General features: G+C 53.9%; 2 protein-coding genes across 3 annotated transcripts in view; both read left to right on the top strand.

The window, feature by feature from the left end:
- ALDH1A3 (aldehyde dehydrogenase 1 family member A3) overlaps positions 1 to 12,549 on the top strand; it is a 32,997-nt gene extending 20,448 nt beyond the window's left edge. Inside the window, exons 9-13 of the mRNA XM_028502309.2 lie at positions 317 to 501; positions 5,019 to 5,183; positions 6,496 to 6,653; positions 7,470 to 7,544; positions 10,593 to 12,549. Of these exons, the coding sequence (XP_028358110.1) occupies positions 317 to 501; positions 5,019 to 5,183; positions 6,496 to 6,653; positions 7,470 to 7,544; positions 10,593 to 10,665 (656 nt within the window). The 3' untranslated portion in view covers positions 10,666 to 12,549. The remainder of the gene's footprint in view (positions 1 to 316; positions 502 to 5,018; positions 5,184 to 6,495; positions 6,654 to 7,469; positions 7,545 to 10,592) is intronic.
- Positions 12,550 to 15,470: 2,921 nt separating this feature from the next.
- The window catches only part of LRRK1 (leucine rich repeat kinase 1), a 105,369-nt gene continuing 97,904 nt past the window's right edge, over positions 15,471 to 22,935 (top strand). For both annotated transcript variants that reach the window (XM_036012951.1, XM_028502292.2), the window contains exons 1-2: positions 15,471 to 15,621; positions 19,912 to 20,127. In XM_036012951.1, coding sequence (XP_035868844.1) covers positions 19,950 to 20,127 — 178 coding nt within the window. In that variant the 5' untranslated portion in view covers positions 15,471 to 15,621; positions 19,912 to 19,949. The remainder of the gene's footprint in view (positions 15,622 to 19,911; positions 20,128 to 22,935) is intronic.

The following is a 22,935-nucleotide window of genomic DNA, read 5'->3' as shown; positions in this document are numbered from 1 at the left end:
AGTCCTTGCCCCTTGGCCTATCCCAATACTTAGCAAAGAGTAGAGGATGCCAGTCCTCCAAAAAAAGGGGGTCACGAGCCAGTGAAATGGGGGCTGCCATGCTCTCTGAGCTCAGGAGCATCGTGGGGACCTCTTCAACCCCAAACTCAGCGGACCCCAGAGTCCTTGTGCCCGTCCTCCGTGGTTGGGACACGCTGAGAACCAAGTTCGTGGCTGGGGTCCCGGAGCCTGTGTTCTCGTGCAGACAGTGAGATCTGCAGCCGCTGCGGCCGGTCCCAGCCTCCCGGTCTAACCTCCTCCGTCCCTGTCCCTGCAGTGGAGTTGGCTGTGGAGTGCGCCCACCAGGGAGTGTTCTTCAACCAAGGCCAATGCTGCACGGCCGCCTCCCGGGTGTTCGTGGAGGAGCAGGTCTACCCGGAGTTTGTCCGGAGGAGCGTGGAGTACGCCAAGAAACGGTCCGTCGGAGACCCCTTCGACGCCCGGACAGAGCAGGGGCCCCAGGTAACCTCCCGATGTGCGGAAAGCCTCGGTGTGTGTCTGGGGGTGGAGCCAGGTAGCCCCTCGGACCCCGGCCTGGGCCGCCCCGGTGCGCTGTGATTCCAGGGCCCCCCCAGTGCCAAAGAGGGGGCTGACTTGCCTTCCCACTTGAGGCTTCCGCCAAGATGCCGACCGATGGTGGTGCAATTGCATCTCCGTCCGGTCTCAGTGCGGCTTTGAAATGGGGCTGGACACAAAGAGGCTTTGCTTTCTGCAGCAAACAATGCCAAACTCGGGGCCTCGCCAGGAGTGGGGGCCGTCCCCGGTCTGGAAGGCCATGTGCCTACACCCTCCGACCACAAGACTGCTGCCCCTTCCCTGAGCCACCAGGGTGACCCAGAGAGAGCCCCAGGCAGAAGCCTCTCTTGCCTGGCTGGTCTTCCCGCAGAAGAGGGTTTGTCACCTGACCACAGGGCAGCTGACACAGGTGGGGGCAGCGCCTGGGGCCGGTGGCCTCAGCCAGATGCCCTCAAGCCCACGGGCGTTATAGAGGGTAAGCATCAGAAACCACAACATCCCAGTGCAGGGACCTGGGGGCGGGGGGGGGCGAGGGGAATGGGGGGGCCTGGTTTGAGAAGCCAGCGGCAAAATGAAAATGATCGTAACCACAGGGTTTTATAACCTCTTTAAAAGGGCACATCCCGTATCACTTTCTCCCTCACGACGCAGTCCAGCCCATGGATAAATATTTAAAAGAGGGCGGCCTGACCATCCCATGCATTATTGAAACAGAGCTCAGCGGCAGCCCGCTGCGCCTGCAGCCAAAGACCTGCCCGGGCCAGGAAGTTTCAAATCACGTGTCCGGACTCGGCGGCTCGCCGCCCGCCCACCCGCCACACCGCGTGTTTACACGGGACGCTGCCGATCTGGGCACAGAGTTGGCCCTGCGACCGCACGAAAGGTCACGCGCTCCTTCCAAACCTCAGTTTCCTCGGCTGGAAACTGGGAGTGATGGATGGCTGTTTTGATCATTTCAAGGCAGCGAGGATGTTGTTATTTTTTAGAGCCGGGAGCATGAATAATGAATGACAGCCCCCCCCCCCCCGCCCCCATCTGAGCAGCCGTGAATGACGGTGCGTGAGTTGCCAGGGGTGCGGTGGCTGGGGGACGCACGAGGTGCGTTCTGGCCATGGTGCCTGCCCTGGCGGTGCCCCAGCCCACACGCTCAGCGGCTCTGATGCCACGTGACCCTGGCTGAGAGCAGTGTCCCTCTGCTTGGGGTCAGCGCTGCCCGCGCTGTCAGTGACACGGAGGGGCCTTGGCTGGGTTTCAGGTCTGCATACAAACCCAGCCCCTAGGCATGAACCCAATCCGCGGTGGGTGACTGGGAAGCGGATCCAGACCCCACGGGAAACTGTGTGGGCGGGTCCTGGGCTGAAGGAAACTCTGTTACCCCCTCATTATGCGTAAGTCTCTTTCCAAGGCTCCGCCGGGCTTGGCTTTGGAAGCCAGAGAGAGAAACCTTGTCCAGGACGGCAGTCCAGGCAGGACGGGTGTTGATTTCATCGGTGCTTTTGATGCCTCCGCTGGAAGTCCTTCCTGAAAGCTCACTCAGAGCCGCCCGACCTCAGCGTATTATTTTAGGATGCTCTTGGGGTTTTTTCTTCCCCCCAAAGTGCTTTTTCATCTACGTTAATAAGATTCGACTCGGGGAGGACGAACAGCTGTCTAAATAGTCGGGTCTGTCTCACGCCCGTCAAACAGCGCCGTGACCTAGATCCTTGCTCGCTGCAGGCAAACCACGGGCTGGGACGCTCCAAAATCACTCAGGTTCGTTCGGCAACTGAGCTGCGAGGCATGTAAACATCACGCAGGCTGCCTGGCAGGCTGATGATCTGGTGTCCTTCCCCCGGGGGCCAAGGGCAGCCTTTGACCGGTTCTGCCGGGGCCGTGTTTCTCTCGCCCGGACCTGCCAGGGAGAGTCGAGTCTGGGTGTGTATAGGGCGGTCCGTGGGGACCCAGGACGGCCTGCAGGACAGCTGGGCGTGGGGCCCGGTCTTCCCTGGCCAGCGGCCGCCCAGAACCTGTAGTCTGCTGAGGCTGGAAAAGCCCTGTGGTCTCCCAGCAGGAGGCGAGAGTCACACCTGCAACTTCCAACTCAAGACGCAGTCCCACCAGAGGGAAGTTGAGGACACCCTGAGGCGTCACGGTGGCAGTCGCTTGAATGACATTTTTCAGTGGGCGTGCACACCCGTGGGTGGGTCAACACCCCAACCACGTGGAAAAGCCGCTCTTGAGCCCGCTTCCTTCCCTTCCCCCGCTGGGTACCCCACATGCTCAGTTTCTGGGGTGCCGCTCTACAGTTTCTTCATGCGTCTGCCAGCACCCACAGGGATATACTCTGATCCCCCCCACCCCGTTCTACCCGAAAGATAACGGTGGTATCTGAGCTGTCTTGCACCTGAGTCTCCATCCCCCTACTGAGAAACCAGAAGAGCATTTGGGTTGAGTCCGTGGGGACCTGCCTTGTCCTTTGCCCCACGTGCCTAGAACTCTGCCGTAAGAACCCGCCAGCGTCCCAGGGGCATGGTCACGCAAACTCGTGGGTGTATGCGGTGACGTGCAATGCCACCGAGTGTGTCCTTCCACGCACACGTGCCAGGGAACCCACAGGACAGGTTCCCCGAGCAGGACTGCTGGGCCAGAGCGCACCTGTCGCTTGTACTAGCATTGCCGCATGGACGTCCCAGAGGGCAGCTCGGTGCGTGCCCCCACCGGCCGTGCAGGAGGAGCTGGTCTGTCCATCCAGACTCACTCGCGGAATGCGGGGTGTCGCCCGTCGGATAGTTAGAAACGGCATCCCACTTGGCTTTCCAGTGCTCATGTCTCTCACAGTGAGTCAGGTGCAATGCCTTGTCACGCGTTCAGAAGCCACCTGTGCTTCCTTTTCTTTCGGCTGCGCCCGCGGTGGGTGTATTTTGCTGTGGTGTCGCTCGTCATTTTTCTCGTCACTTCTAGGAACTGTCTACGCCCCAGAGAGACTGGCTCCGTTTCTGTGATATGGCTGGCGGATTTTTTTTCCCATTTATTTTCCCCTTTGACTTGTTTATGATGTTGTTGCCTTTTTGTTTTTTAGCATACTCAAATTTGTCAGGGTTTTTTTTGGTTCGTTTGTTCTTTTGGCTTCTGGATTTTGAGTCACAGACATGCCATCAGCTCCCCAAGTTTACAGGTTCAAGTCTCACCTGTGAGAGAACTTGAAAACATTTCTGCTCTCATTGTCCCTGGTCAAGTCTTTGGTCTGTCTGGAATTTATCCTGGTGGAAGGTGTGAGACAGGAGTCCGCCTTGGCATTTTAACGCGTGACCACGCTTCATGCGTGGACTGGTCACTGATGGGTATGGTTGATGCCTACGTCTTCTCGCAAAGCCCACCTGTTCCTCGGTGAGAGCCAACCAAACGCACCTTTGGGTTTGCTTTTTTTTTTTTTTTAACTGAAATTGTTTAAGTGAAACCAGATTTTCTATCTAAAAAGCTCAGCTACAGCAAACCTATCAAAGCTCTCTCTCTCCTAGTCAAAGAGGTGGGGCTAGCAGCAGGGTCATGGTCAAGACCAGACCCCCCCCCCCCCCGCCATGGATTTGGGAAAGACGACCAGTGGGGGTGGGGAAGGCACCCTGCACCATGAGGCAGTCCCCCAAAGGGGTGCCGTTTGACAGCTGGGTGGGCACCACACCCATAAGCTTGGTGTCAGGCTGGTGGAACAGGGCGCGATCCAGCTGGGGAGACCCCTAGAACAGGTGTCAGATGCTGGGGGCTTCCTGGTGAGCTGGCTCCCCGCCCACCAAGGAGCAGCAGCCCCTCCAGCCCACCTTGAGCCTCATCCACTCTGTCTCCAGGGGTGCTGCTGAGTCAGGTGGGCAGCTTTCATTTTTTCTTCTCCTCTGCACCACGGGCGGAGACTTCCAACAACTGTTCTCCTGACCCACAGTGCCCTGTGAGCAGGGTGCAGCATTGCCAGATACAACACATGGCACCCAGTTAGATTGGAAGGCCGAATAAATGGTGAATACATTTTTAGCATAACTATTTGCCAAGGACTGTTTGGGAAATACTTCTACCAGAAAAATCATGCCCTGGGTTTCAGAAATTCAGATTTAACTGGGTGTCCTGTAGTTTTATTGGCTAAACCTGGCAATCCTAGCAGGATGCATCGAGTTGAAAAGCAAATAATAAGGCCACTCAGGTCTGGTTTTATGCACGGATTTGCTCGGGAGCAAGGAGGGGCCAGGCATATGATGGACAAACCCCACATCTGGCAAGGGTGAGCCCAACCCATCTCCAGCTCTCTCCCACCCCAGAGAGCCTCGAATTGTACATCAGGAACAGTTGCATCCAAGGCACATTTGCTGCATGAATGTACAACTTGGCAAGAATGTTTAGGGGCAAGACAGCTGACCCTCCTGAAAGCCGTTGGGCGCATAAGGTGGCAGCCACCACCCAGAAGGAAGCTCACCACTTCTTCCCGTTGTGTCTTACAGATCGACCAAACCCAGTTCGACAAGATCCTGGATCTGATCGAGAGCGGGAAGAAGGAGGGAGCCAAGCTGGAATGTGGGGGCTCAGCCATGGAAGACAGGGGACTCTACATCAAGCCCACCGTCTTCTCGGAAGTCACCGACACCATGCGGATTGCCAGAGAGGAGGTAGCAGGGCTGCAGGCAAAGCCGAGGCGGTCTGGCGCTGAGCGGGGGAGGAGGGGAGGCTGGGCTGTCACACGTGGGGACCGCTCTGGGGCTCAGTGATTCCCAGTGGCTTTGTGAGGGGAGCATTTTTTGTGTCTGGTGTATCCTTTCCCTTTCCATCGGGGTCCTTAGGGAAGCCATCTTGGCCCCCCCCAACCCCCCACTTCTGGAAGTCCCTAGCCCTGTATAGAGGGTACAGAGTATGCCCTCACTCCCCTGGTCCACTCATCTCTCATCACCTCTAGGGAACACCAATCTCTCTCCGTTTCCTAACACATCTTGGGGTGGAAGGCTATTACGCTCGTGTGTCTCACCTGGATCGCAGGTGTAGGGCCCAATACTGCCTTCAGTCTCTCGGACTGAAGTTCAATGACACGTGTTCATTCAAAGAATGCATCACAGATCAAATTCTCTCTCGAGATTTTCCATCATGTGCATCCTTGGAAATGGTGGAGGCTTAGGCCGTCCGGGAGGGGTGAACCTCTGACTTTGTCTTCCAATCCCACTCGGATGCTGGACGGAAACCAGTTCCCGCCCCAGTCCCAGGTGGTCAGACCCCGGGATGAGAGAGTGAATCACTGCCAAGGGCATTTTGTGGATTTTCTCCTTGAGGTTGTTATGGGTCACTAGCACTACCATGGTCGCCTCACCCCCAGCTCTTGAACCCACTCCTGGGACCCATGACAAGAGCTCCCTGGGAACGTGGGAAGGTATTCGGCAGGTTGGCGCCGGCCTGCGGTGTTTCAATCGTGCCGCACAGTGAATCGACTCCCACCTCCCTTCAAAACTAGCTTTACGCATGTGCAGCCTCTAGCTCTCGCTTTTCCTTCTCGTGGCTGTGTCCTCGGCTCCCTCCCCTGAGAGTGGGTGGAATCAGGTTGAGGCGTCCTCATTGGTGGAAAACGCAACTCCAAGACGGGTCCAGGCCCATGGTCCTCTATCTGTGCCCGTGTACCCCCTTCGAGACAACTCCCCGAGAAGCATGTCCAAGGGTTTGCCTTTTGTGCATCTGAGCACACAGGGGCCCCTCCAAAGCCAACACCCCAATGTCAATGAGAGATCTGAAACCCGATATATACCTTGGGTTGTAATTTCTTATCCCTGTTTCATTTGAACCCTTCCCTTCAGATTGCAATGAACACGTAGCTAAAAATGTTCTTGCACGTGACTTTTTTGCCCATGTTTTTGGAGCACTCAGGCTATAAGGCAAAAACGCCTCTGTGTTTCACTGCGATGTACCTCCTCTCACTGCCATTCTTGCAATCCATCCCAGATTTTCGGGCCGGTGCAGCCGATTCTGAAGTTCAAAACCATCGAAGAAGTGATCCAAAGAGCGAACAGCCTGGAATACGGGCTCACAGCAGCCGTGTTCACCAAAAACCTCGACAAAGCCCTGAAGCTGGCCTCCGCCTTGGAGTCTGGCACTGTCTGGTGAGTAGCCGGCGTGGGTTTCGGCTCTGCCGAGCGGCGGGCTTGCCAGCTCCGGGACTCATGTGTTAACAGAGAGCTTCTAGTCAGTCATCTGTTAGGGGCCAAGCAAGCACTGTCTTGGCTCGGCTGGATCCTCGAGACCCCCGTCGGAGATAGGTACCATGACCGTCTCCATTCTACATGTGAGGAACTGTAGGCACAGAGAGGTGGAGTGACCTGCCTGGGGTCACACAGCATCCTACAGCTAGCACATGGCAGAGTGGGGCTCAGGGCCTGCCGCCCAGCTGCAGTGCCCCTACAATTTCACTCCCTCTGGCTTTATGTTCTTATTCTGACTGTAAAAGCAACTCATGCGTCTGTGCAAAGTATGCGTGGAAGATTCCTGCTTCGCCAATAATTCTACGGATTACAGTATTTTCCTTTTGAAGGGAATATTAGGTGATAAGGGTGAACTCGGCTCGGAGAGGCTGAGTAATACGGCCCAGATCCAACAGGCGAGCAGCAGCAGAACTCTGAGATCATTCTGTCCGTGTCAAATCTAATTCTTAGTCCTCTCCACCAGGATTTTCCTTTCCTTCCCTGTCTTCTCGTCATCCCTTCCTGTAAAGTGAAAGCTTTGTACTTAAGGATATTCGAATTTCATTGTCTGGTGGGAAGAATGAGAAGGCGGAAGTCAAAAGCACACCGTTTTCTGTGATTAGAACTGTGACAAAAAGTCGTTCTTTTGGCAATGCCCTGCAGCGAGCCCCTCGCAGCCGGAACGCCCAAGACCCAGGCGGACTCCATCCGGGTAACGTCTTCTCATTCTCTCTCCAGGATCAACTGCTACAATGCCCTCTACGCACAGGCTCCGTTCGGTGGCTTTAAAATGTCGGGAAATGGCAGAGAATTGTAAGTGTTTCTGTCCCTCCACGCCTGCTGGCAGGGTGCATGCTGCGATGCTCCAGCCCGCCTCTGTGTGTCCCTCTGGGACAGCTGTGTCACCACGGCTGGTGGCCCTCTCTCCCTGTGGGGCTGGGCTGGATTCCCCCTCCTCTCTCCCTGTCCATGCTCCCCCTCATGCTCTGCCCCGTCAGACCCCAGAACTCAGCTCAGCCTCGGCTTCTGTGTCTCCGAAGCACCTATGACAATGTGGGCACATTCAGTAGATGCACAGTGGACACAAGGGCATGGGCAAAACTGGGAAAGGGCACTTTTTGCCACATGCAGGATGTCGTTATTCACTCAAACCCCTGGCCTTCAGCAAGGAAGACAGGCTCTCTCCCAGGCTGGGCTTGGGCTCTGCCTGTCGTGGGCAGAGGCCGCAGGGACAGACCGTGGGCATCTTGGCTCCTTCTCGGTGCCTCGTCAGGAGGCCTGCGTGACCAGACCCCCAGTGTACTCCTTCCAGGTTCCCTTTGGCCTTTTTTTTTTTTTTAATTTATTTTTTAGAGAGAGGGAAAGGAGGGAGAAAGAGGGAGAGAAACATCAATGTGTAGTTGCCTCTTGCACGCCCCCTACTGGGGACCTGACTCGCAACCCAGGCATGTGCCCTGACTGGAAATTGAACCGGTGACCCTTTGGTTCTCAGGCTGACACTCAAGCCACTGAGCCACACCAGCCAGGGCCCTTTGGTCTTGCCCATGGGGCACATGTGCTCATGGGTCCTCCCTGATCGGCTGCTTTCAGCCAGGCAGGTTGGGACAGCTGGAGGACCAGCACAGCCCTCCCGCAGCCAGAACTGCAGTCCCCACAGCAGATGTCTTTGGATGTCGAAGCAGCGGGAAGGGTGTGCGGGACCCACCTGACTCCCAGTGTGTGCTGGCTCACACCAACTACTGCTCCCTGTCCTCACCCGCGTCACCTCTGTGTCCCATCCCACCCGCCTGATGATGCTTCCAAATTCCTAGCGCCCCTCTGCCTGGCGCAGAGCAGGGCTGGGCGAGTACCCACTGAACACGGTCCATATTTCTGCTGATGAGCCACAGTCGGGACTTTTTTGAATGTCTGGGCTTTTTTTGTTTTTTGGGTTGGTTTTTTTTTTTTTGACCCTTGGCATGTATTTTCCCAAGGCTTTTGATAAAGTACTTTAACATAACTCACCAGGAGCCTGGAAAAGGACTTGAAAACCAATTTCCATTTTCAGTTGTCTGTAATTAATGTCTTCATGTTGCAATAAGTTCCCTTTTCTGCTGCTGGAATGCTGGACGGTGGATTCCATGGTTTTCCCCACCCCCGGCCGCCCAGGCCGGGCTGGCGGTGTGCCGCCCACCCACGGGCACTCCGGGACCGGTCCCTGCGCAGGTCTTGTGAAGAAGCCCGCAGTTTCTCTTCCTTCAGGGTGCCTTTCTTCGTTTTTTGCTTTGCTTTGCAATGAAAGTAATATAGTCACCCCCCCCCAAAAAAAATCCACACAGGCCCTGGCTGGTGCGGCTCAGCTGGTTAGAGCATCAGCCCGTAAGACCAAGAGGTCATGCGTTCAATTCCTGGTCAGGGCGCATGCCCAGGTTGCAGGTTCGATTCCCGGTCAGGGCGTGGACGAGAAGGCAGCCAATCAATGTTTCTCTCTCACATTGACAGTTCTCTCTCTAACGCTTCCTCTCTCTCTAAAAAGCAATGGGAACAAATGTCCTCGGGTGAGGATAAAACAATTTTAAAGGTTCTTGTGCATTTTCTATGCACATAACAGATGCAGAGGGGTGTGATCTTTTCTGTCTCCAGATGAAATGGGAGCGAACTACTTCTCACGCTCTTCAGGGCAAGCTTTGGCTGTGCTGTTCGTTTCATGGGTGGTCGCTTAGGATGGACTTTTGTGTTATTTCCGAGTGGTTTTGCTCTTACCTGTCCTGCCAGCGTTCTTCCCTGTGCGTGAATCTTGACCCACCTGTGGGGACGTGGTACTGGCAAGGGTCACTGGGGCTCTGCCACACCGAATGCAGTGACATTCATCACAGACGCTCACTCCATGGCTACGGCCACTCCTGTGTCCAGTGCTGACACCTCCTCCCCTGGCCTCGCCCCTGGCCTCATTCTTCTTACAGCTGGTCCCCAGCTGTGTGCTCCGAGGCCAGTTCAGGCCATCTGTGTCCCTGGCCCTCGTGGGTCCTCTGGCCACTGCTCAGGCCGTGGCATTGAGCCCCTGCCTCTTCCGTGTCTCCAGCTAAAAGTCATAAATCCAGAGTAATTCACCTCTTCTTTTCAATTTTTTAATTTTTTAAAGATTTTATTTATTTGTTTTTAGAGAAAGGGGAAAGGAGGGAAAAAGAGAGGGAGAGAAACATCAATGTGTGGTTGCCTCTCTCACGCCCCAAACGGGGGAGGGGGCATGCCACCCAGGCATGTGCCCTGACTGGGAATCGAACCGGTGACCCTTTGGTTCTCAGAACAGCGCTCAAGCCAGTGAGCCACACCAGCCACGGCTCTTTAAAAAAAAAAATCCTTACCCAAGGATATGTTCACTGATATTTTAGAGAGAGAGGAAGGGGAGAGAGGGAGAGAGAGAAACGTCAATGTGAAAGGGAAACATCGATCAGTTACCTCCCCTACATGCCCTGACCAGGGACTGAACCTGCAACCCAAGTATGTGCCCTGATCGGGAAGCGAACCCACAACCTTTTGGTGCTTGGGACAACGCTCCAACCCACTGAGCAACCCAGTCAGGACTACCTCTTTTTCTTTTCTCTTTTTCTTTTTAATCCCCTTCATTTTCTAAAGGCAAACCTAGTCCTTCTGAATATTTCAAAATCATCACACACAAAAAGTTTAAACTTAAGTTACACATCCAGTTCCTTAAACCTACACACAGAAGCACAATCCTAGCAATTGCTCTATTGCGCGTTTCGGCGTTTTGCACGAATTCCAAATGGCCTAGCGGATCCTAAGGCATCCAGCGTGAGAACGCGGTTCCCAGGGAAGGGCCGAGCAACGTGCTCAGTTTGTCCCTCTCTTTTCTGGTCACAGAGGTGAATACGCGCTGGCCGAATACACCGAAGTAAAAACCGTCACCATCAAACTGGACCACAAGAACCCCTGAGGGAAGGGCGGGCTCTTTCCTCCGACATCTGACAGCTGAATGTGGCCCATCACACCTGCCGAAGAAAAAGTGCTATTCCTGACCTTCCTGGCCCACTTTCTTCCGGAGACCTTTCCACTGGACGGGGACGACTTTTTTTTTTTTTCCTCTCGCACATTCCTGTTGGGGGTGCAGTTGCAGTCCTGCTTGGGGGTTGGGGGGGGGGGGGGGCGCTGTTGGATAGTTCCCTCTTCCCCTTTCAACCACATCCCCTGAGACAGTGACGGGGCTCGGGGCTTGGGGGCGCTGCCAACAGGAAGTGGTATTTGAAGTATCCAGCAGTCACTTAAAAATGCTTTACCGACTCTGCTTCAGGGAAAATTTAGGAGAAACCTCCCTGTATGCTCTGAAAACAGGGCCCTATACCTGCGGGTCCCTCGGGGGTCACCTGCCCTCAGAACAAGCCCCTCCTTCCGTTTAGTTCCAAAAAGAAATGGCACTAAGTTAAAAAAAAAAAAAAAAAAAAAAAAACGAACGAACAAACATAATTGCAAGGATCCCATGTGGGGTGCTCTGGGGAAGCGAGTACCGCGGAAGGTTACTGAAAGTCTTGGGTGTGAACGAGGTGGGTGTACCGGGACTACATCTTGGCACTGACCTTGGGACTCAGCTTAAAACCAACACTGCCTTTGGAACTTGACCGGACCACCAGCCCAAAGAGCTTATCTAAAACAATGTCCGTGTCTACCTTAACCAAGGCACATTCTCAGACAGAAAGCATCGCTAGCGTCCCTCACTGTCACCGCTAAGCACCCAATGCTCTGAGACTTACAACAGCAGAGCAAATCCTAGGCTAATTAAGTCCCGCATTTCACAAACCAGAGCTGTAATTCGCTTTTGCAAACTGTGCGTTTCTACCACTTGGATTCATGGATGATAAACCTGGGTCGTTCTCTGTTTCTCCAGCGGGGTTGCCCATTTTACATCAGTAAAACATAGAGGTTACCACGGCTGCTGATATTGTACAGCCCTGGTTTCTTCAAGTCCTATCTTGATATGAATTCATGATTAATCAGCAAAGAACACCCAGACTCCTCAGGGGAACTGGATTTCTTACTAAAGCAGCCTGATTTCTGCCCTAACAGGTTGTGAGTTTCTCAGTTCCTCTCTGGGCAATTACAGTTTTAACTTGGAAAACGGAAGGTGGTCCCAGTGTGGCTTTCAGAAAACAAAACCAGACTTCAGTTGGATTCTCTTAAGAACCAAAAGCAAACTTTTTTTGGCTGTTATGAACTAGTACTCTTCTAATGGTGCTTCTGTTTGAGAATTCAATTATGTTTTGAGAATTCAATTGGGGGAGGGACGATAATAAAATGACGGTCTGTGTCCAAACCAGTGTAGGTATAAAGAAAGTCCTATATGAAATTGGGTTATTATTCTTGCCGGAAATACACAACACACCCTTCACGGTCCCCCCCGCACCAGTTAGCACTTACCACTTACACTGTCAGTAACTTGTTAAATCAGGATTTGACTCATACACTGAATTTCCAGGATTTTTATCTCAAGCAATTATCGACACTAACCTTGATAGTGGTACATTAGAGGATTCTTATTCTTTCATTGTACAATAACGCCTTGAATATGAAATGGTACATTATTTATAATGGGTATAGTTAATGTATCTTTTTATAGATGTAAGTAAACAGAGGTGGTATATTTAACCTTCTGTAATATACTGTATTTAGAAATGGAAGTCTATATAGGATTAGATTTCACTTCTTGGAAGGTTTACTCCTGTGGTATGGTTTAAAAATCTTTTGGCCTGGGGATTCTGATCCTAACTACAGATTATGTTAACAATGCAACAACCTTAAAATAAAGCTGGATATTTGAGAAATGTCATATTTTTTTTTTCATTTAAGGACTCGATCCATTTTCATCCTATGGCTGACCTTTCTCCTTTTTTTTAGACCTTCTGTACAAAATGGCTTCTGATAAAGCAGAATCAATAACTTAAGAACAAAATAACATTGGTTCAATTGATTCGAGGTTCATCGATTCAAGGCTCAGGCGGAGACTTAAGCCAGAGTGTGAAATCCACTTCCAGATTTTAGGGGTTGACCAGGCAGCAAGCTCAGCCTCAGAGGCAAAATGTAAGCTATCATCCTAGTCTCTTTTTACCATAAATTGATAAGGATGCGAGTGTGGACAATGGCATGGGACATTGCATGGGCATGTAGGGTATGCACAAGTCCCCACTTTGTCCCTTTTCTCCATGAGGACTTAGGTATTGGGTTTAATTTATCTTAAGTTTCTTTTTTTAATGTTTAAAAAGATTTTATTTTTTAGAGAGGGAAGGGAGGGAGAAAGAGAGAGAGAGAAACATCAATGTGTGGTTGCTGGGAGTCATGGCCTGCAACCCAGGCATGTACCCTGACTGGGAATCGAACCTGCAACACTTTGGTTCGCAGCCGGCACTCAATGCACTGAGCTATGCCAGCCAGGTAATTTACCTTAAATTTCTAAGGCTTCAAACAATGCAGCCTCAGTCACCAAGTTGCAAACTGACACTGAGGTTGGACCAAGAACATTTCCTGTCCTTGGTCCGGTTCCCCCATGTCCAACCTGTGCATTTCATGTTGAAAGCCCAGACCGCTTTGGCTGTGCGGTGACAGAGCACCACACTTTAAGAGAAAATTTACGGGACACTTGGGTCAGACCCCTTGTAATGGAAGCACTCGTGGATGCCTTCGTGTATTTAGAAACCTCCAATTTCTCAGTCTAAATGGGAACAGGAAATTCTAGGGAAATGACCTCTCTTTCACCAGAGCGTGACCCTCTGAAGGGAGAGATTCTGGAGACACAGATCAGCTGTTGTGTGTGCGTACATGAGTGCGTGTGTGTGCGTGCAGGCACTTGTGTGCCTGTGGGGGTGGGGCACGGGGAGAGGTGGGCACCCTCTCTGAAAGCCCACGCTCTGGAATGTCCTAGCTTCTTGTGGCGGTGGACGAAGCCATTTTAATGTCCTTGCTCTTAGCAGCAAGTGGCTGGTCTGAGTTTGAAAGTGGATGATGAGGGACGTTGAAAACAGTGTCTAAAGAGGAAAGTCTGAGGAAACTGAGTACCCAGCTGGAAAAAGAAAAAAAAAAAACCCAACCAGGACTAGAAGACCCCAAATGGCGCAAGACAGTCACGATGCTTTCAGAAGGCAGAAATGTTGGATCCGGGGTGTGGCGGGGGGGGGGGGAGGTAGCTTCCAGCTGACCCCACCTTAGGAAGGGGTCATTCCAACTTGAGATACTGAGAATCAAGGTAGGATGTGGAGCAAAGGTTAGAAAACCAGGGGTCAAGAGGAAGAAACGGACCTGTAAGCAAACTTCCCCAGGCGAATCTGTGACTAACTCATCCTAATCAATAGAGTTAAATGCTGCGATAGAACCGACTCGAAAGAGGCCACCTGTGTGCCAGGTGTCCCGGCTGTTTTCTACATTGCAAGCATTCCTAACCTGTTCTCCCAATCTCGTATCAGAGGGAAGTTGAGTTGCCAGAATCCGAAGCGTCCACGCCTGTTCCTGTCTGCCCCGACGCTGGGCGTGCGCTTCCTCACCGCGCCGCTAGATGGCGCGGCCGCACGCCCCGAAGGCGCAGCACCGTGGTGGAGGGGCTCGCTCACTCAGCACTGCGGCCACCACGCCCTGCACATTATTAGGGACTCTTCCGCAGCCATCGTACTGTTGATTCTTTTGGGGATTTTTGTGTGTGTGTGTGTGTTTTCCAGAATGGAATGAAGATCGCATTGGTGAGGACAGGATTGCAAAGCTGCATCCAGTCTTCTGGAAGGGCGCCCCGTGGCAGGAGATCTGGAGGGGCAGTTTCTTAAGGAGCAAAGCGAGGCTACCCCGTGGTCCCCCAGCCCGCCAGGGTCCCCAGGAGCCGTTCAAACGTGGGGCGGCCCTCTGGCTGCCCCGCTTTGGTGAAATGCCAGAGAGGGTGGTGGCGGTTTGTGTCTGTGCCTCACGCTAAATCCTAGGAATGTCCCAGTCGTGGCATTGCATGCGAGGAGCCTCCGCACGGTCCAAGCAGGCTTCTCTTTCTCCCCTGGGCGCCCCGGGCAGAGTCCGACGCCTGCCTGCAGCGTGAACGTGCATCTTGATGCTCTGCGTTTCGGTAATGGCCTCCGCAGGGTGATGAACACACTTGGATCAGGTTGAAACATAATCGATCGCCAACGTCCTACCATGTTTTACCTACACGTCCCCCAAAGAGCTCCAGTTTAAAATAAATCACCGAACAGTGACCTAGTGGTACGCACCCATACCTAAGTGAGTAAATTCACGTAATGGGAGTGGCGCGGTTTGCAAATTTTGCCGCTTTAAAAACACAGATTTCTGCATTGCCCTGCAGAGTTGAGCACAAATAAATGTTCCCTGCCTTTTTTTACTGTTTACTGCCAGAGCATAATGGAGAGTACACGCAAGTCAGAGGGGAGTCCGCGGGTTCGGCTGCGGAGCGCAGCGGAAACTGGATCGGGCCAAGAACCGGCCCATCCTATGGCCACGCCGGCCCCGCGGGCATCCGGACCTGGTGGGGGCAACGTGTCAGAAGAGCCCGTGGGCTCTATCATCTTCCGGGCAGGAGCGGTGAATTTGACCGCCTCTGGTTGCCAGCTAGGGAAACTGAGGCGGGCCAGCCTTGGGGGACTCCCCGTGCGGATTCCGGGAGAAGCGGCGGCGGTGGCAGCGGCGGCGGATCTTCGCCCTGCGCGCTCTTCGCGCCGCCCGCCCGTGAGTCCGCCTCCCGCCCTCCCCGCCCGCTGGCGGCGGCAGGATTGAGGAAGTGCGTCTGGGCTCGGCCCGGCCCCGCGCGCGCGGCCGGAGCGCAGGGGGCGGAGGGCAGTGGCACCGCCAGGCCCTGGCCCGCCGGCGTCCCTCCCGCCCCGCGCGCCCAGCCCAGTCGCCATCGCCGCCGCCTCAGGTAAGCGCTGTCCCGGCCGGTGCCCGGTGCCCTGCGCACAGCACCCCGCCCGCCCGGAGTCCTAGCTGCCGCCTGCGGCCGGTCCGCGTGGAGCCCTGGGCCCCGCAGCTCAGGCCGGCGCCCCAGGGGGCCACCAAGGGCGCCCAGACCCCAGGCAGCCCGTGGGGTGGGGCTGTGCGGAGCCACAGATCGGATCCCCTAACCCCGGGCGGGACGGTGCCGGAACGGAGGGAGCAGAGGCAAGAGCCCAAAGTAGGAAAACAACCAGGGTGTCTCTCTCCATGGCTTCTCAGCTTTGGAGGAAAACCCCTTCCTTCAACGTGGAGAGGGGCCGTGGGAGCGCGCTTGTGCGCCCGCGAGTGCAAGTGCGCGTGAGTCGCGAAGGGGCTGCCAGGAGTCTCTCTCCCCCCCCCCGGGGGTGGCCGGGGGGTGCGGGAGGCCCGAGAGGACCGCACACTGTCGCCCTCTTCGAAGTCCAAGGCACACTCAGTGCCCAAGCGTCCAGTCTCTCTGGTTCGTAAAAACCGCCATCTCTGGGCGTCCCTGACCGGGGCGCAGGAGCGAGGGCTGTTGGGGGTCAGGGGGAGCCAGGGAAGAGAGAGAGAGTGATGGAGAATATGCGGACCTCTGGGGGTCAGAGAGAGACGGTGCCTGAGAATTTGGGGACTTCTGGGGCCAGCTCAACTGGCCCCTTCGCAGCAGTCGGAGGCTGCAAAGCGTTTGTCTCACAAACACAACCTCAGGCCGGTGGCAGAGGGGCGGAGAAACGGGAGCCTCTCCCATTGTCTCCGAGATCCCTGGAGGTTCTGTCTGTGCACAGCTTGGGGCAGCATTCACATCCAATGCCTTTTATGGTCTGACTTATCTTTGCTTACCTCCTGAAAGAATAATGAAACGAAATTAAAAACACACATCGGAAGCGAATGCAAAATGCTGGATGCAATTGAAAAATACAATTTAAAAAAAAAAAAAAGAAACCCTAAAGGCGATCCTGGGGTCTGCCAAACCTTTGCACGCTCCCCCCACCCCGGGTTTTCGCCTCTGGGGGAGGGGCCCAGCATCAGTGCTTCCCCTCAGTTGCTAAGACTTAGCCGCCTTCCCGTCCCCTCATCCCTTGAATTGGGTCTGTTAGCTAGTCCCGTGGGGTTGACCTCTAAAGGGCGTCCAAGTCCTGGGCTTTTTGCTCCCAGCATCCGAGTGCTCCCCGGGCACCACCCCTGTCGTTTGGCAGCCAGAATGATTTTTTTATTTTTTTAAGTAAGTGAAGCAGATCGTGCCACTCGTCTGCCTGGAACCCTTCCAGAGCTTTCCTTATGAGCGGCGTCAAGTCCCGGCGATCCTCCCTGCGCATGCTCGGCCGATCTGGCCTTCGTCGCCTCCGACCCTCTGGCCGTGGCCCCGGCCACCCTGGTGCGCCCGGCTCTCCGGCAGGTGCTCTCTGCTGCCCGCTGACTCCACCTGGCCAGCGCCCCGTCTAAACCCAGCCTCTGTCTCACTCATAGCCCCCTTTCCGTGTTCTTCTTGGGGTCTCCATGGTGTCCCCACGGCATCTGTGGGGCTTCTTTAATTCCCCTGGCGGTTTCCACAGCAGCTCCGAGGGTCAGAGACTGTTTCTGTGTGTCTGTCTGCCGTGAGCACTGCTGCATCTGGACTCCCGGCTCTGTCCAGGAGGGGCCGAGGTCCTACGGGGACAGTGACCCATGGCGAATGGGCAGCCTTAACTTTGTTGTGGTTTCGTGACCCTGAAGGGCTTCTTCCCTGGAGCCCTTGGGTGTTCCTCTGGGATTGAGAGGTACCCATTTCTCGGGTCTGCAGGTCCATGACATTTTGAGGTCTGGGACTCCATCAAACACATCAAGCCAGGCCATTGGTCCCCAGGGATGTCTAGAACCATGCCTAGCCCACCCTCTCCGCCAGGCTTCTGATTCAAAAAAACCAAGCCAGGCGATGTGAGCGTTTCTAGCATTCTCTTCATGTGCACGTGTCTTCCAACCCATTGGTACCGGCAGTTCCGGCAAAGCCTCCTGAAAAAAAACAGGTGGGCAGGTCCAGAATCGCCTCTGTGTCTTCCTTACCTGGACTCACCCAGGCTGCTACACAGGTCCTGAGCTCATGAAGCTCACTCATCAGGAAAGGGCCCATAAAAACATTTGTGGAATGAGTGCCAAGCTCCCCCCCCCCACCCGCCTTTTCATGAAGTATTTCGGTTGATTCACTAGGACAGTTAGACCTGGCCAAAGAAAACTGGTGAGGTTTAAAAACGTGGTGAAAGAATGCCCGTTGCAGAAAAGCTCTCGAAGCTCTCTCCTCGGGAGATATGTGTGCCATCAGGGAAAGAAGCATGTCACTGGCACCCACAGTTTGCTTGCACTGAACCCCAAAAGAAGCGGGAAGAAGCAACGATCCGTTTGATGGCCTTGAGCAAAAACTCCGGTTGCTTCATCTTAAAACTTCTACCTTCGCATCCAAGCCAAAATACAGATGGTAACTGCAAACGGCTCCAGAGGCAGACGCCTCCCCTGCTAAAGTGATTTTCAAAAGGAAACTGAAAATGGAAAGGGGAACAGAGCGTACTGGGTGAGGGTTGGCCTAAACTATTTTAAAGGCTTGTTTTTTTTTTTTTTCTTTTAAAGTAAACACACGATAGGGTGAGACTTCTGTTTTCGGGAGGAATGTCTACCGGCGTTTGGATTTCTGGAGTGGGTTAGGTCTACCGGGGAGCTGATTTTCAGTAGTGTTCACAAGCAGACAGCAACTGTCTTCCTTGGTTTCTGAATGTTCCCGGAGCCTTTGTTTTAAAGCAGAGGTTCTGTTTTGCTGCTTCTCCCTGTCCCCGTCTCAAGTTCAGGGCCACCTCCACAACCTGCCTGCCTTCCCGCACTGATATTCTGAGCTCGTCCATCACAGGGCAGGCCCGCGACCCGCTGGCCTCCCCCATCCCACCCCGGGCTGTTACTGTCAGTAAGAACCACCCTGGCCCAGCTGTAGAAATCTCCAAATGGCACAGCAGCCCAGAGAGGTTGCCCGGGTGGGTGGGCGGGCGGGAGGGCGCATGTCTATTTTTAATAGATGAGAAAACCGAGTCACGTGTAGGTTTCACCTTGTGGTTTCCCTGCGGCCCGTGACTGAGATCATTCAAGACTTTGACCTTCATACCATGCTTTTTTGCCTTGGACATCATGTACATGACCTTCATTTTTTTTTTAACTACGTTGTTAATGGAGAGTGCTCCGTTTCCGAGAATGGTTGCTAATTATCCCGTACTTCACGTGCAGCATAGAAAACACACAAACACAGATAGAAAGACATGCATTTCACATGGAAATACCCTTCACATCATGCAGTCTGCCCCGTGCCAGGCCTGAGTTGGGCCTGGGTCTGCCCTCAGGGGGCCTCTGGTCATTTAATCACAACAGCAGGGTGGGCCATCACATTGGGGGACCCCTTAACCTCAGTGGAGAGGGCAGCCTCATCGGTCTTAGGAGATGAGTCTTCTTCTAACTCAGTTTCTCTTGATAATTCAAACTACTGGGGCTGCGTCCTTCTCCCTGGTAGGCAGCTGCCTTGCGCCGTGTGGGATGGAGAGTACTCTCCCTGACCTCTACCCACGAGAGGCCAGGAGCACCCCACCCCCAGCTGTGACAACCGAAGATGCCATCAGACATTGTCAAATGTACCCGGGGGGTGGCCAGGGGATAGGCACAATCTACGGGCCCCCCCTTCTTGCTTACCCCTGGGGCTCAGACTGATTTGCCTTCATAACCAGCACCGACGCCATCCAGAACCCTCCTCCTCGGGATCGCTGTGTGATGGCCAGTTTGGGATTACGCCCACGTCTGGACTTCCAGAAGAGTCTGCCCTGAGCAAAGGCCTTGGGGGACTCCCTGGGATTGTGTCTGCTGCACCCCAGCTGCAGCGGGAGCCCCCAAAGGCAGGCGCCTCATTTAGTTGTCTCGGCGTCACTGTGTAAGTGACAGTGACGTGTGACTATGGAACCGTGACGGGACCCTTTCCCAGGAGGTGCTCTGCCATTGCTTGGGGTTCCTTCCAGATTCTTCCCAGGGGGCCATGATCGGAGCCCAGCTGGGAGGCGAGGTGGGGGATCTCTGCCCTTTCTGTCCTCACCTGACCAGGTGTGGCTGTCCAGATGGACCATGAAGAGGGATACCGCTCAGGAGAGGGAAAATACCAATGAGCCAGTAGAAAAATATGCAACTGTGCAGGAAGGCACCAGACAAGAAAGAAAAGCCTCCTGATTTTATGATGGTTTCTTTTTTTTTTTCCCACCAGAACAAGACGGCTTTCTGCTCGACCATGACCGTGAGCCCATGCCTCAGACCTCCCCGTGGGCAGCAGCGGCGGTGACCACAGCCAACGCTGACTTGGGGGAGCAGCCACCCCGAGGGTTGATGGCTGGCATGTCGCAGCGACCGCCCAGCATGTACTGGTGTGTGGGGCCGGAGGGATCAGCCGTGGGGCCGGAGCACGCCATGGACACGCGTCATGGTAAGGGCAGGGCCAGCCCTGCCTACCGGGGCTAACCCACGCGGAACCGGGGCCACACAAGGACAAGGGGGTTTCAGTGGGAGGGTCTAAAATGCTGACTATGGGGCGATTTGTTTTATTATAAAATATATCTCGGGCTCCTGACTTAAATTCTACAAATCAGGGACAGTGGGACAAAATTTAATGTGGACTCAAAGATCTTAAGAGTCAAAGCAACCCTTCATGGTAAAAGAGATTGTTTTAAAGGAGGGGGGATTGGACTTGCTTTTGTTGGTATAAAAAGAATTCACGTGTGTTAAAGAAAAAAAATGGAAACCAAGGAAGTAGGAAACGGAGTCACCCAGAGTCCCACCGCCCCCAGCACAGGGACAAGTGAGCCTCTTTGCGTCTTCTCGTCTGCGTCTCCGGCCCTCCCGGAAGTGGTTTTCCCTTCGGTTACCGACACCCTGCTGTTTTCTCCCCGCCTCGCACCGGTCACCTAACTCACGTGGATCAGCCGAAACAGCGTTTGAGAGTGCAGCACTTGAAAATGAGTAACCTGCTCCTTACCCTCCTGTCAGATATTTTGGGACACCTAGATTGCTTCTAGTTGCTCCCTGTCGTCAAAAGAGCAAGCGTTTCCATCTTTTTGAGGTTATTTACAGAAAATAGATGTACGGAAGTGGGATTTTGAGTTTGAACCTTTTTTTAAAGGTTTTATTTATTTATTTATTTTTAGAGATAGGGGAAGGGAAGGAGAAAGAGAGGGAGAGAAACATCAGTATGTGGTTGCCTCTTGCACACTGCCTACCGGGGACCTGGCCCACAACCCAGGCATGTGCCCTGACTGGGAATCGAACCAGTGACCCTTTGGTTCACAACCCGCACTCAATGCACTGAGCTACACCAGCCAGGGCTGAGTTTGAACATTTTCAAGCCTCTTTCCACGTATTGCCAGATTTTCCACTTGAGTTGCACCCCTTTTCACATCAGTGTGCTATCACTGATATTGTTCCGAACAATAAATATTTGTTAAATCCTCAGTACACGCCAGGCACTGGGTTCAGTGCCTTGTGAAATAATCTCATTTAATCCTCACAACCACCCGTGGAAATGGTACTTCTGGTCCCTTTTTATAGCTGAGGTCTAGAAGCTTGGTCCAGGTCAACAACTTGTAAATGACAGGACTGTAGTATAAACTCTGTCTTAACCTTGGAACTCTCTCATCCTTCAAGTCTAGGCCATCCTGCAGGGTTTGAGAGGGTCTGTGTGTTATATTTGAGAGGGCCCCTGTGTTTGTGCTCAGTGATGTTAGCCATTCAACCTTGTACCTGGCTCAGCAAACATTTAGTTCTGTTGCTCGCGTGTTTTTTCTCCATTGACAACATCCAAGGGCTACCCAGGGTGATGAATCCGGAAGATGTCTTTGCGCATTAAGTCAAACTATGAAATGGGAAATGAATTTGCTTCTTGACTCGCCTGGCACTAACTGTTCTCAGAGCATTTGATTTGTACCTTTTGAAAACTTATTTTCCTTCTTTTTATCAGTTGCTTATTAGAAAGGTCTTACTTTATTAGCGTGAGCGCAATAAAGCCCCGTGTGCAATCAAATGCTACACACCCGATTTTGGAGTAGCACCCTCACCTTTCCGGGGCACCCACAGCTCTATTGTCCCACCTGCCTCTCCTAGAAGTCCTAAGGAAGGAGGGTGGGGGCAGGGGTGTTGGGGGCCTTTGGGCCTAGCCACATGGCTGACTGTGTCATCTGAAAAAGCCCCTCGGGAGGCTCTGCCCTGTCCCCCTCCTGGTCAAGAGCTGATCTCAATGAGTGTGTCTCCACCCTGGTCCCCGGATTCACTGGGGAGCATTGAAACTGCCAATACCAGCCACCATCTAGACACACAGGATCAACCTCAGGGAGGGGGAGGGGAGGGGGGAAGGGTAGGCAGGGGTCCTTCCGAAAAGATCTCCTCCCATTCCCGATTCTTCTGTGCCCCTGTGGGTGAGACTCAGCCGGTCTGCCTGGTTCGGATCCTGTAAAACAACTCCTCTCAGACTGCGATGTATATGCAGAGTCTTTGGGGATCTTGATGCAATGCAAATTCAGAGTCTGTCGGTCCCCAAGAATCTGCATTTCTAACAGGCTCCCCAGTTGTGCCGAGGTTGTGGCCCAGCGACCCCTCCCATGGATTCCTCCAGGTCCCAGGGAGCTGGGCTGAGGGGCCCTGGGCAGACCCGGAACCAGCCCAGCCTCTGGGCTTGATGCAGACACTCCCAGCCCCCATGCTCACCCCTTGGATATATGTGTCTGAACTTTGCCCTGCTCTCATAAAGAGTAGGATCCTCGTCCCTGAAAGCCGGGAGCACCAGGCTGGAAGGAACGGGCGCCAGGAGTCTTTGCGGCCCCAGGGCCTCTTTCCCGGTGAAATCCCAGGACTCGCACCCCGTGTTCGGAATTAACCTCCAGGACTCACGCAAGGGTAAGGGAGCTGATGGGAATCGGTGGGGCCACCTCCCCTAGACACTGTTCTGGGTGCTTGGGCGTGGGGGGCCGGCAGGAGAGGTGATGTCTTACCGACCCTGATTCGAGGGAGGGGCTCAGGTAGGGGCCTAACACATGAGCCACAGAGGTGAAGAAGGTCAGAGGAAAGTGGCCTTAAATACATTGGAAAATTCTGTCCAATGGCTTCGCCTTACGGAAATTATAGTCTCTATGAAGGAATTACAATGATAATTGAACCTTCGGACTGATGGCCCCACGGGGGAAAGAGGAGCCGATCAGGGGACCCCTGCCCTGGGCCCCACGCCCCAGGGATGGAACCCAGCAAC

This window comes from Phyllostomus discolor, chromosome 12 (assembly GCF_004126475.2).
Source record: "Phyllostomus discolor isolate MPI-MPIP mPhyDis1 chromosome 12, mPhyDis1.pri.v3, whole genome shotgun sequence".
Lineage (NCBI taxonomy): Eukaryota > Metazoa > Chordata > Mammalia > Chiroptera > Phyllostomidae > Phyllostomus > Phyllostomus discolor.
Note: the sequence above shows the minus strand (reverse complement) of the source record. Positions and strands in the feature narration are given on the sequence as shown.